Source organism: Pundamilia nyererei, unplaced genomic scaffold (genome assembly GCF_000239375.1).
Source record: "Pundamilia nyererei isolate P.nyererei 1_Seehausen unplaced genomic scaffold, PunNye1.0 scaffold00091, whole genome shotgun sequence".
NCBI classification, from domain to species: domain Eukaryota; kingdom Metazoa; phylum Chordata; class Actinopteri; order Cichliformes; family Cichlidae; genus Pundamilia; species Pundamilia nyererei.
In genome coordinates this window covers 2,424,731-2,439,167 of record NW_005187492.1, presented here as the reverse complement: position 1 = coordinate 2,439,167, position 14,437 = coordinate 2,424,731, and the positions used below count along the sequence as shown (strand labels likewise).

Here is a 14,437-nt window from a genome sequence, read left to right as displayed (position 1 = left end):
CGCTCCAGAAAGCATATACCTCTATATCCGTTTTCTTTCTCATTCACCCTAAAAGCTAACAACACAATCTTGAGATCATTTTTGATGTTTGACTTATTCACATCAAGGCTCTTGCTTGTTCACTGTAAGAAAAATTGCTCAAAAAGTGAACAAGAGATGCTCGTTCAGGTCTTCATCACCTCCTGCTTGGATTATTGTACTGCTCTATTTTCTTGTCCGCCAAAGCGTTTATTAATCGCCTCCAATCTGTCCAAAATGCTGCTTCAAGGATTGTAACTCGCTCTCAAATTCTCTCATATCACCCCATCATTACAGCATCTGCACATTCAGGTTTAAGTATCATCTTGAAATCTTGGTTCTTACTTTCATGGCTTTATGAGGTGAGGCCCTCACTTACATCGCCTGTCTACTCAAATCCTTAGGCTGGCTGATAGAGGTCTTCTTGTGGTTCTCTGTACCCGTGTAAAATCTAAGTGGGTACTGTCTCTTAAAACCAAAACTGTGGAACAGCTTACCACTCTTTCTTCACACGCTTGAATCTGTGGCATTCTTTAGAAAGCTTTAAACTTCTCAGACAGAGATTTGGTTGTTTTTCTGTTGTGTGCATTTTGCTCTTCTTTTTGTTTGTTTTTCTCCTGTTAACTCTGTAAGCACTTTGTGACTCCTTTTCTTAGAAAGCGCTATATAAATCAATTTTACTTACTAATCTGCATCTGGATTAGTTTGTGATATTTTCTCGTAAACATCAAGGTGATGTCTGATTTCACTTCGATAGGTATTTCTGATGACACAAGATGTCTCACAGCGCTGAAATATCGTTCCAAAAATTCCTTGATCTATTGTGACTAACTGTTAGTTCCACTTCAAGCAGGTAGTCACTTCTAAGTGTGGGCCAAGACTCACCTCTGATAAAGATTTTAATGCATATTTATATATATATCCATATAAACAAACCAAAATAATCACAGAAAACAGTTTCAAGTACAAGCACCTCAAAATGCTCATTTCCACTGCTGCTTTTTTAAATATGCATGTATTTTTTATATTTACATTCACATTAAATTTGACTCACAGTGACATTTTCTTGTATTGTGGCTTTTATTCCAATAGAGAACATTTAAAAAGACAGACTTTCAAAAAATGAAACATTAACCTCGTCTACCCTCCTCTTTACGCTGTCATTAATATGTAGTTTAATACTATAAACACACCGAGTTATTTTTAATCAGTGGGTATTATTCCAGACTTCTTCACCTTTTCTGGGGACATGGCTCAGCTGCCTTTGTTGTCCTGTGTGATGATGTAATGGTGATGTAATTCAGTGGCAATACAGCAGGTGAAAACCGATCCAGATGTGAAGCTGTGCGCTTTATTGACCCCGTGAACGAAATGACATCCGGATGTTTATTTCTTTTAATGAGTATAACAGCAGACGTCAGGGGTTATTTTTAATGAAGCATTTATATGAAACATTTAAGCTTGAAACGAAATAATACCAGGCTGGTGTGCTGCTCCATCGCCAGGGGGCGCCTCTCCCCTCTGACTGTGCTGTAGGTGTCTGAGTTGGATTCAGTTTTTCTTTATTTAATTTACATCTTTACTGCGAAACCTCTCTCACGTGTGACTTCACCAGCTGGCCCTATGTATGTTTAGTATTTTTTTATTTATTTAATTATTTATTTATTATCACTCTCCGACACTTTATGTGGACCCCTGATGGCGTCTAAGCTGATAAATAAACATTGATAATTATCAAATGTGAAATGAAAGAACGATGAGAGCCCACTGTAGCCGGACAAAGGCTCGATTAAAGCCTCATAAAGAGGGGATCACAGAGATAAAATGGTGTGAACAGAGCGTTTCAGCTCCTTGACTCCTCCTGCCTGGAGGAGGAGGAGGAGGAGGAGGCGGGGCTCGGTGCACCTAAACAGACGGAGGGCTCTTGCTTTGCTCTCAGTGTGTCAATTCTGCATCACCAGAGGAGTCATCCGCACAGCTGTAGCAGCTCTGCCGGCCAACATAAACCGTTTCTCCAGCCTGTCTCGGACCGTCCAGCCTTTGTTGCCGTCAGACAGCTGAGCACTGCGGGAGGACGAATCTGCAGAGCCCGATCCGTCGGCGGCGGAAGGGACGTGATATGAACCCCTCATCGGCTTCACGGCAGCGCAGCTAGACAGCCCCGTTTGCGGGGGGATCGAGAGGACATTTGTACCTTTAACCTGCAGCCGAAGGCCCGACAAAAGCGACAGAACCTGCAGCCATGCCCGGGTTTGATTACAAGTTCCTGGAGAAGCCAAAGAGACGCTTCCAGTGTCCGCTCTGCAGCAAAGCGATGCGGGAGCCCGTCCAAGTGTCCACCTGTGGACACCGCTTCTGTGACACCTGCCTGCAAGAATTTCTGAGGTATGCTGTGTGTTTGTGTGCACAGGGATCCACCTCTTTGCAGGCGACACCGGAAATTACTGGCGTAGTTTCGGTCGAGCAGCAGTAAATAAAAGCAAAGGTGTGCCCTGCTCACCTTTCTTCCGTCTTGCCTGGGTCTGCATTAATGTTGGTCTATTGTGTAGCTGCTGCCCAGAGCAATAACACAATATGAGGCCTGGTAAACAATGCCTGGCTTTAACCCTCCTTCTCTTGATGTCAGGTGTGTTTTTTCTCTCTCTGCATGTGCAGCTTTAGCCTGGAATAATATTTCATCATTGTTAATTATCGCTTAGACTCATTAATGTGCAGATTTTTTTTCTCCGAGTGTAATCTTTATGTTAAAGTTTGGGGGTTTTCCCCCCTTTTTACATTAATGTTTCATGCTGTGGTGATTGTGGCCTGCAGAGGGCCCCTGCCTCCCCATCATGTCTGTGTTTCTGGGCTGGGGTGGATGAGTCTGCGTGGGTTGTGTATGTGTGTGTTTGAGTATGTTCTGGAGTCCAGGATTAGACAGTGGTTCATTGGTCGGGGGCATCTGGGGGCCGCTGAGGGACCTTTTGCTCAGAGGTCAGCAGGATGGCAGACCTCCTCACCTTTTAATCTGTTCAACACTGGACTCAGTGTTAAGATCCCTACAAACAGAGTCTTTGTTTTGTTCCTTTCAAAGATGGCCCTGTTGCTAATTATCCCACTACACCTACAGGACTCTCAAGCAATACACAGAATCCCCCAACAGCTTACCTGCAGATCACACACACCTGCATCAGGAGCTTCTTCTCCAGCCTGATTGGCTGCAGTGTCACCATGTAAAGTAGTAGATGAGTTTTTGTTTTGTTTTTTTTTTTATTTGATTTTGATTTTATTTATTAGCATTCAAATTCAAATCTCAGTGAAAACAGTGAAAAAAACAAAAACAAAGAGTGAAAACAGAACAAAAATCTACCATAAAGAAAGAAAGCATGAGACAAGGCTAATCAAAAGGTATTGGCTGAAGCATTTGCTTATTACGCCAACCCTTTTCACAAAATATCTTTTTGTATGCAGCTCCTGTACACAGGGCTTGAAGAAAATAATAAAACAAAGCAAAAACCAAACAAACAAAAAAAAAAACAAAGAAAAAAAAACTTTCCACCTTAGATAAGTAACTATATCAAAGCAAAAGAATCAAGAGGTTGGTTTTTTTTTTTTGAGTTCAGATTGTTGACTTCTGATTTGTTTATGTGATGTTTAGTTGCATTAAAATGTGTGCAGAAAAGCACTAATGGCCCTAAAAGCCACATCACAAAGATTTAAAACAGGAAACAAACAGTTAACAAATTTAGTTAATACTTAATAATTTTTTTTATAAACTGAAAAAAAATATTTTAAAGGTTAAAATTAACCTTGAAATATTTTGGTGCACTGATAAGTAAAATTTGTAGTTGATGATGATGATGATAGGGAAAAATCTAATTTTTGACCAAAATATCTGTTTTTAAATGGTTTAAAATTTCCTGCTTTTCTTTGTGTTATCTCATTTTACCTTAACTCGATTTGTGTTGTTTCCCTGTTGGTTGTGGACTATGAGACACTGAGAACTTTTTGTTTGTTTGCTTTTTTGAACAGAGAGTAGCCGATTAAATAAAAGATCTGATCTGTGTATTACAGTTGCGTTGCCCTCCACACTAGAAGGTCTAAAGACTTGATTGTGGGAGTTGTCATTCATAAGTTTGGCTTTTATTTCCCTTTTTTTTTTTTTTTTTTTTTTTTTTTAAAATCTGTACAGTGCGGTCTAAATGTGACTCACACTGTTTTGGAAAAGCTGTCTGATTACCACATTGTTCTTTTCTTTTTTTGAGCAAAAGTGCCGTCAGAACTTGATTCCTCCTCAATTTGAGAATTTGCTGGCGTAATAGATTCAAGTGAATGAAATGGGACTGAAGAACATTTGTAGTGTTTTGTGCTAAACATTTGAATTATTGGAAATATGATCATTAGTTGTTTCATGTGTAGGCTGAAAACTAAATTCACACATCAGATTTGAATAAAAGTAGATCTGGTCTCTTTGTTCAGACTATTGTTTTTATGTTATGGAGTCTGGATGGGATATGGGTGACAGCTGCTGTGATGTTTCAAATCTGAGCTGCAGTGATTAAATGGAAAGATAAATCGAGAAAGACAAAACACAAAGTTGCTTTTGTTTGAGACACTAAAGACGACTGTCTGCAGTGTCTGATGCTTTGCTATAGTTAAACGTCACATTATAATTGTTCAAATGTAGTTTTATGAGTCATAAAAATGCTGCGGTTTCTTGGTTTGTCATTTTTCCTGTCAAGCTGATCTGCAGTTTAACATCAGTTATAAAATCAGCTATTTAGCTGAGACCAGTCTTCGGTTTTACTTGATGAAACACGAAGACACCCCGAGGGAAACTGGGATAACTTCTCTGTAAGCTCCAGTTGCTTTCAGGAAAGACTGATGTCTTATTTGGTGATCATTCAGTCAGGCTTCCTGTGTCAGAACACAGTGACAGCACAGAGGTGGATTGACGCTATGAATATATTAGCTAGTTTGTCGTGAGCTGCTGGTTTGCAGTGTTTTGAGTCATCGGGAAGCCTCCTCTGGATTACTAAACAGCAGTAGATTGCATCTGGTTGAAAAGCAGAAAGAGTGCTGAACAAAGGGAGCGCGGGAGGAACAGTGTTGCTGCTGATCAATGAGTTTGGCCCGACGCTTTGTCTGCCTCATCCCGTCCGCCTCCATGTTCGTCCTCCAGTTTACGCTCTTTTTTTTTTTTTTTTTCTTTAACTCCCACAGACTGACTGAATTTAACTAAAGTTTCTCAACTTGTTAAAGTTTTAAATTGAGTAACATTGTGCCCCTGCGCGGTAGAGATGTCACATAATATGATTCCTCCCTGTACAGTTTACATGACCTACATCAAGTGAGCCTTACTGGAAGTGCATCTCCTCTTTAACAACACATCCTGAGTAAAGGAGCTAAAATGTGGGTGGTCGTTTTATCAATATTTACTAATGTTCACAGGTCATCTGTTGGCCATTGATCCGTTTATCATTCAATACTTAAAAGTATTTACACCTCTGATCAGTAAACTCAGGTGTTAGACTTTTTAGCACCCATTGTATACAAGGTTAAAACTCTATTTCCAACTTATTAACAAATATGATCGTACACCAGATAATTAAATCTCTTTATTAATGGCCTAAAAACTGCAGAATAATGTATATAAACTTCTCCTGATGTCTCCAAATTTGTTATGAGCCACATAAAACAGCTATTTTCTGAGCTTTTCATGAAGAGAGATGTGTGATAGTGGCACTAAGATGTCTAAATAAACTGTTTCCACATTCAGATTTATAATAATAGAATCACAATGACGTACAAGGTCACATTGTTTCACAGTGGGAGCTCTGATCGTGCTTCAAAGGAGATTTCCTGCTTCACTTCCCAGGTAGATTAAAGCGTAAATAAACATCTACGTGAACAGCAAATAGTGTTTTAGCAGCTCTTCCGCCGTCATGAAACAGCCGACAGGCTTCGTTCTCACCTCTTTAATTAACGAAGTGTGCCAGTCGAGGCCGTCGAGCGTGTGCGCCTTTTGTGAGCACGGTTCAAGTTTATTGAGGCTGACAGTCCGTAGTTAGCTAATGCATTGCCCATTGTGCAACTCAGCTGATCCTGTCTCTGAAGTTATTGAGGGCTATGTCACATCCAGTCCAGGCTTGCTTGGCCAGTATGCCCGCTTTCACATGGACGGCTCTGTCATCATCTCCGGAGACCCACTGCTCTGTCACAATAGGCCACAAGTAAGCAAATGCATGGCATTGCTGGAGCGTTAATCATCCTTTCTCACGAAATAATCCCTCAGATTTATTTAGAAATTTATATGGCGCAATATAACTGGGTTATAACACGCTATGTGGTGAGTGATACGTGCTTAATAACCAAATTCCTCATGAGAAGAACGGAGATGATCACAAATGACAGTAATGGCACGAGGACATGCAGAGAGTAACAACTACCAGGGTTAGTGCACCATCTTTGTAATTTTAAGGAAATTGATCCCGATCTGCACCACGATGCGATGCCTTCTTCTGTTAGTCATGCTCCATGTCTCCTCCGAGTTCTGGTTTCACTTTGAGTCCTAATGTGACAGTACTTGTCAGGTGCAAGCTGTAATAAGCGCCGATGTGAGGACATCCTAGGCTGGAGCCTATCCCAGCTGTCACAGGGTGAGATGTGGAGTACACCCTGCGCAGGTCCGTTCATGCTCACATTCACGCCTAGAGCTAATTGAGCATCAGCAATTAGCCTGTCTTTGGAGTGTGGGAGCAAACCGGAATACCTGGAGAGAGCCAACGCAGGCACAGGGAGACTCCTTCACTCGGGGCAGGATTTGTACCTAGGACATTCTTATTATGAGGCAACAGTGCTAATATGTTATATAAATATTTTGTATTATACCTCCAGGCAGACATAAGCCATGTGTGTTCAGATAGAGTTTTCTATCACCTTTTAAACCATTTATTTTGTTCATAGGACCACGAGGAGGCTAATCCTGTATTTCCACTTCAAAGAATGTCACAGTGGAGTGAAACGTCCCTGAGAGGCACTCAAGGAAACACATGAAGCGTTGTGGCTCTACTGTGTCTGAGCAGCCTCTGTTAGCATGTGATGCTAATGGCCTGTGTTTCCGCTTTGGGAGGAATGTGCAGCAGCAGCAGTCTTGGAGGTTCGCCCCCCCCAACACACACTCTTCTAAAGGGAGAGTCATGGGGTAAAAGCAGCCCTGCCCTGCAGCTTTAACACACTCTGCAATCAAATAGAAGTCACATGCCTCAGTTGCTTGGTGTCTACTGACCAGGGCAGACTTTGTTTTAGCCACACCGAGGCTCTAATAAAGGACAATAAACACTTAATAGTTGGGCTTATGATCGAGCCACACATGCCAGGCCTCACGGCTCGGCAGTGCCGGGACTCCTGAGCCAGAGTAAAGCCTCACAGTGTAACTGTGGGGCCTCTGTGGGGATGATGCAGTGCAGCGCCACGGCCTTGACAGGGGTGTAATTGGTTTGTTCAGCTCGGGAGCATCTCTTCCTACAGGCCCTCCGCGCATTCGTACAGCACAACTGCTGACTTACCCGGAGTCACGAGTGGCTCCAAAGTGGGCTAATGTGAGAATTTTTCACGGCTCGATTATTCACTGTCCGAAAGCCAGGCCAGTGTTTTTCGCAGCAGACCTTGATTCGTTTTAACTTTGACATGTCCTCTGTGTGTAGCACAGCATTTTTCCCCACTCCTCACTGATGTAGGTGATACTCGCTTTTTCAGCTGTGCTCTCCCACGTTTTTTACACTGTGGATGTCCTGATGCACAGCCACAGAACACCTCGTACCTCACTCTCCTTCCTCTAGCATCTGTCTAATCTAATATGTGAGCAGTGTGGTAGTAAAAAACTGATAAGTTACCCGATTGGAAGTGTTTCCAAGAAGCCAAGTGGACTTATTAAAAGCTTAGCGTGAGCATTTTTGCTTAATAAACTATTTAAATGATTAATGAAACGGCTAAATTGTTGCTATAATGATTGTCTGATTGGCTACTTTTTCAATAAATTAATGAACTGCTCTAACACTACAGTCAACAACTCTTTTATTACTTTGTTAAAAAGCCAAACCCTTTATTTTCAAAACATAAATCTATAATAAAATTACTTTCCTTTGTCTTTATGTGAAAAAAGTAGGCCAGGCCTTCTATATGGAAGTGAGTTATTTGCCAGATGACTTCTTTGTCGGGTGTGGTGAATTCTTTAAGTCGTGGGCAGCACTATGGTACAGTGGTTGCCTCACTGTCACTTCATAGCTGAGAGGTTCTGAGTTCCTGGGATCTTTCTGTGTGGAGCTTGTCCAGAAACAGTTTCCTGAAGGTGCTCCGGTTTCCTGTCACAGCCCAAAGACATGCTCGTTAGCTTAATGGGCCATAGGTGTGGATGTGAGTCTCGGATATTCTCATTCGGTTTTCAGTGTGAAAGCTAATTTCCCAAAAAGTAAACAATTTCTGTGCTGATGAAATTTCCTCATTCAAAGCTGTTTAATCAGTGGTTTATAAAGTTTCTATAAAGACTGTATTTGCTCTTTTACTGAAGCTGGTTTGTTAGGATGTGATTCTAAGACTAGGGATTGATATTGATTAAAATACACCTCACAGGTCTGATTCTTTATCGAGCCCCTCGTTGGTTTTGCATCCACATTCTGAGTGTAACACACGCAGGTTTTATCATCAGAGCCTGAACAGACTGTAGGAACAGAGCAGAAAAACAACGTTTGCATGTGACTCAGGTGTGTAAAAGCTCCACTTGTTTGAGTTTGACGTCTGTCTTTGTAATGCACAGCTGTCAGAATCACAATGCCAGCATTATTAAGCTTGGAGGCACCATTCAGATGGATTGTGCAATTTTAAACTAGTTCGGATTTAACCAAAACACTAAACAGGTGTGATCTGAGCTCAGAGCGTTTGGCCTGTTTGGCACACGATGATCTAAATGTGTCCCCCTTTTAACTTTGTGATGAATTCCCTTCTGTCCAAAGGGATGTATAGAGGGGCACTCTGGCTGCAGTGACAGGACGTTTCTTAAAGGGCTTAATGGAGCTGTGTTGTATTAGTGCTCAATGTTGTGTGTAAGTCTGCCACTTGAGGCAGCTGGGTCTTTGTGCCTCAGTGGGTGTCTGTGTCTGAATGGGAGCAGAGCCATGGATGACTGGTGAATGACTGCGTGTTCGCTGCCATTTCCATCCTGCGGTCCTGTCACAGAGACATTCACAGTCCCCCCGCAGGTGTCCCAACACTGCACAGACTTCCTGGGTCCAGATCCGGAGACTCAACAGTGATCAGCAAGCAGCGCACAGAGAGATGCTGTGTTCAGGCGAGGCCTCCGCTCTACACTTTGGGGTCTGTGAAGGCCTATCAGAGCTGTGCAATCAAGCCGCTGTCAGCTGTTGCACTCGGGGTGATGGAGCTGGAAAGGGTCCCATAAACTTTAACACATCAATGCATAGAAGGAGTCGGAGGATAAAGAGGCGTGCAGAGATAAAACATGGTGCGGGACACTGCAGCTTTTGTCTGGGAAAAGAGCAGTTGGTGCTCTGAATGCCACCTAAATGTACCTGCAGAGTCGAGCAGCAGTCACCAGCTGCTGTGAAGGTGTGACACCCACACCTTTCTAATTCTAGCAGCAATTACTGACAAGGAAGTTAGTCACTGAAAGTCCCTGAGCTCACCACACGGCTGGACTTTGAAATTAATGATTGCATGGAAAGTCACTGATGTTTAAAGTTTAACGTGGACCAAGTTTACAGCCCGAGCAATCGAGTTCAGCTGCAGCGCAACATGAAAGTGGAGATCCTCAACCAGTGTAGTTTGGTTCATTTTGTGCTTTTTGAACTACAGGTGCAGCCACCCGGTGGCTTCACGCATGTTCTTGATTCATAATTGCGTCTGTACGAACCAAGCACCCATTTCTGTTGCAACCAGTGTTATTTCAGTTTAGCTGCACATAAGCTGAAGATCTAAGTCTGAGAATATAATCCCGAAAAATAAAAGAAAACAACCTCAAATTGCCATGTCTCATGGGTGTAAGGAAATGGATGTTGACATCTAATAGCCCATAATTATCCATGTTTAGACAGGAGCGGATGAAATGATCTGCAGCCAACTTTAATGTTGCTTGTTATAAACAGCAAACAGACAGAATTATTACACAGTCAGATTAAATTTTTTGTTTTTGGGCTGCGACCACAACGGCTTCACGTGACTTTGCTTACATACCATGCAAACCCACTTCTTCCCCCCCACGAAAAGTAGAAGGGGGGGGGGAAAAAAAAGTGCAGCAGGGAGAACAAAAATACGTTTATAGAAGTCGTTCACTCCTGAGACTGACGGATAGATGTGAGCCGAGGCTGTTTCAGGATAAGACGCTTGTCTCCTGGGAGGAAGCGGAGAGAGGCTTTAGAGATGCAGCTGTGATGATGACATTGCTGAGAGAAAGCGCCCCGGCCAGTTCACACAGCTGCAGAGGCCCTGCAGTAGAGAAAAGATGTCATTATGAGATTCATATTTTGACGGATGTAAAGAAACGAGAGCGTGCGCTCGAGTTCGGATGAAACTCGGAGCCACTTTGGGCTCTTGGGTGGATTTTCTGATGGAGATGTTTCGCATTCAGGTTGTGTCATCTGGATGTGTTTTTTATTTGTTTTTTTTTAATAATAATAATTCTTCTCTTCTGAAAGGCCCCTGGAACCGATTATGCGAGCTCAGACAGGAACACATCCTGAATGACTTTGGAGGCTTTCACAGACTTCTCCATAAAGCCAGACTACCTGACCCCACACACTGTGTTTCCACTGCTGTTTGTGGTTTGTGTCAGAATGTTTAGATGAAGGTTAATTTGTGGTTTAGGGAAAGTAAGTCAACTTCCATCCACTTGAATGACTTCAAATCATGGATTCATGTTACCTGATGAAGTGCCGGTATAACAGCCTAAAAATGAAATACAGGTTTGTTGAGATAAAAGCAAATTGCGGCTTATTACAAGTGCAGATTTGGTTCCTAGTACTTACAATGAAGAGGTAGTTGGTTACAATATAGGTTTTGTTGTGCAGTTGTGGTTGTTTTTTATCGGCTGTCATGAGACTGTAGTCACTGACTCTGTAAGTATTGTTAAAAACAGGTAAGGTGGGCGAACAGGACGATTATTTGTAGGTAAAATTAGGGCTAAAGGTGATAATTAACGGATTAGTTGCTCTTTAGAAAACATTTTTTACATTGTGGCTGTAACTGACAGTTATGTGGCGGTAGTTTAAAGTAATTTAACAGGCTTAGGGAGATACTAATTCAACTAAATGACTCATTAATAACGATACTAGGTTGGTGTGAAGCTTAGTGAAAATGAGCAACTGCAAGTTAACGGTCACAGCAGGTCAAACGAGGCCGTCTCAACAAAACTGCAAAGAACTGAAGAAATGTTTCGGAAGATAACAAAGAAATTTGTTCAATTCCCATATAATTGACTGATTTTCCGAAGACGACATTTGACGACGTTCCCAGTACCCTTAGTGATGAGTTTTGAAACCTCGGTATATGTCGATAAAGATTTATTAACAATAGTTTTTCAGGGTTATCCAAGCAGAGACCACCCTCACTAACTTGTGACGCACACAGAGTCATCTGGTCTATATGTAGGCCTGAAATATGACAGAAACTGTTCAGCTCAGAAGAGAGCTTCAAGGGTTAGTCCTAGCTGGCTTTTAAAGGGTAAAGAGTTGAGTTATTTATTTATTTATTTATTTATTTATTTATTTATTCACCCAAAACATGATAAACAAGGCAAACAAACAGGAAAAACCACTGGCTTGCTTTTACCTTAACCCACAGAGGCGGCAGCCTGTGTAAATGGGATGTAATGTTTCCCAGTAGACGCCTGGTTTGCATGTAACCATGCGAATATGCCTGTGAATATATTCCTGAGTGTTCGTGAGGCCCAATAAGAGGCCGTTATAGACATGCCTCGACTTGCCCTTGCCTATAAGAGCTCCTTTAAAATGAATCCCGCAGCCCTTTGCGCCCGAACAAAGGCTGAAAACATTCCTGCTATGCATTGAAGCACCTTGCTCCTCGCACAGCGAGCATGCTGGGACCGAGCTGCTCAGCCCAGCCCTGATGCTGGACCACAGCCAACTGGCCCAGATCTGAAAAGCGTGACTAGTGCTTACATGTGCCCGAGTATGCATACTATGTGAAGCGGCTCAGATAATAATATGTGTATATGAAACCACATACATGCTCTCTGCCTGTTCCCGCTGCTGATTGTAGGGTTCAGCGGCAGATACTTTAAGGTTTGAGTGTTCAGCCCGGCTCCATCTGCTCCCCTCTTGCACTAATCGACTCGCCGCTCATTCAGCGTGTTTGTCTTGTGCACAGGTCACCGAGCTGACGGACCCAGCGCACCGACACACGTGTTTCGACTCTCACACAGATTATTCCAGCAGGGCGCTTTCTCATTTGAAGCTGTAAGGCTGAAATCGCATCTGGAGAGTGCAAACAGACGCCATCAAACCTCAAATTAGGGCTGATTAACGAGTCATTTTCAGGCAAAAATACTGAACATTTTTCTAGTTTCAGCAGCTGAACTGTGAGGTTTTCTGGCTCTGGTATTTAGTTTTTTATATTTAACAGTCAGCAGTGGGCTGTTTGGACTGTTCTCACCAAAATTTCATCAAATAATCGGTGAAGTAATCTGCCAGCAGATAGAATTCGAACTGGTTAGAGTGATGAAGACGTCACCTTGGACTAATACTGAGGAGATATGACTGTGGAAAGATTTCTGAGAAGTAATTTTGATGATGCAGCAGCTTTGTGAGTTTATTTTACTTGAATCTTCGTCAGACTTCTTTATATTGAAGGTGACGTCTCGTTATTCATGAAGGAAGTGAAACTTGCACATACTTTTAGACAAAACATCTGTGATCTAATCCCTAATTTCCTTCGGGATTAATAACGTTTTCTGATTCTGATCTGTCCCGGAGTGAGAAATGTGCACTAATGCAGCTTTTTGCGTGCAGCTTATGCGCCTTAAACCACATGCTCTTGTTTTGTCGACTCAATGCCTCTTGTTTACATCAGGGAGTAGTCTTTAGGCTTTCGGGGCTGACAGGAAGGCATGTGAGGAATCTCTGTTCGAGGTCTGAAAGCAGAGCAGCTGGGATCGGGAAGTTGGCGGCTCGCTGCCGAGGCACCTGTCCTCAGTGAAAGGCTCCTCTGTCGAGCCGAACAGGTGTCTGCAGAGCAGTTAAGCCCCTCGCTTGAAGTGAACACACTCTGAATTATAGTCATTTATTCACAGGGCCTTCCGTCAATGTTAAGGTCACTGTCCATTGGCCCTGAGCCTTTCCGCCTGCCCTCTTTTTTTCAGTGATGAGGGCTTCCTTCCTGCCAAGGCTCTACATCTTCCTCTCATCTATTTTTCTGCGGTGGCCCTTTAACCGAACAGCTCAATGACTCCCTTGTGTTTTTGCCTCAGGATCTTTCTCACAACTCATTTACTGATGCGTCAACGCAGCGTTATTGTGCCTGGCCTCCTCCTTCCTCCTTCTGAACGGGCCAACTTTGAACCCCCGATGGGGTGGCGCAGGAAGCGATCAGGTGCACCTCCAGATGGGTCAGTCACCCTGTTCAGAATGAAAGAGCGTTTGTTTACTTCACCTCCTCAGCTCAGAGACTATAGAAAGAAGACTAGATCAGCTGATTGTGGGTTTAGAATATTATTAGTTATTAGTTTCCAACAAGCAGCAGACAAACAAATGATACTAATTTCACTGTTGACAATCGAGAAGCCCTGGAGTAACAAGGCTACTTATTTAACGTCTTGCTTCAGAAAGTGCCATACAGACGCCCCATTTAATACTGCAGCTCAAGCAGTGCAGCTTATATTCCAGCTGAAAAAACAAGATTTTATTATGAGTAATGGATGACATCTGTATTTGGTGCTAATTCCTCTATTTTTCCTCCCCCTCTTCTTTTATGCGCTGATTGAAAAATCTTGTCATTTATCTCATTGTTGCTCCCAGCAACAGGGGCAGGTTGAAGAATCGGTGCTCGAGGAACAATTCAAACTGAGGCGTTTTTGAAACAAAGGAGGCGATTTGACGTCAGCGCCTCGCCTCGCCGAACAAAGAGACCGCGTCCACAGAGCACGCAGAGAAGTGGACAACTGCAGGAGGCCCAGCTTTGAGGTGCCTCACAGATCAGGCACGTGGGAGGGGGTGTGGGGAGGGGGCTCTCTGTGTTGGTTGGTAGGGACTGAGCCTGATAAGGAGAAGCCAGAGCCACAGCCCGTCTGAGGTGTGATTCCAGGAGCTGATAATAAGGGCAGCGAGAAGGGATTGTGTGTGTTGTGTGTGTGTGTGTGTGTGTGTGTGTGTGTGTGTGTGTGTGTGTGTGTGTGTGTGTGTGTGTGTGTGTG

At 42.9% G+C, this 14,437-nt stretch overlaps 1 protein-coding gene across 1 annotated transcript in view; it reads left to right on the top strand.

Moving 5' to 3' along the window:
• Positions 1 to 1,904: 1,904 nt before the first annotated feature.
• Positions 1,905 to 14,437, top strand: part of traf4a (tnf receptor-associated factor 4a) — a 34,175-nt gene continuing 21,642 nt past the window's right edge. The window contains exon 1 of the mRNA XM_005739403.1: positions 1,905 to 2,403. Coding sequence (XP_005739460.1) covers positions 2,261 to 2,403 — 143 coding nt within the window. The 5' untranslated portion in view covers positions 1,905 to 2,260. The remainder of the gene's footprint in view (positions 2,404 to 14,437) is intronic.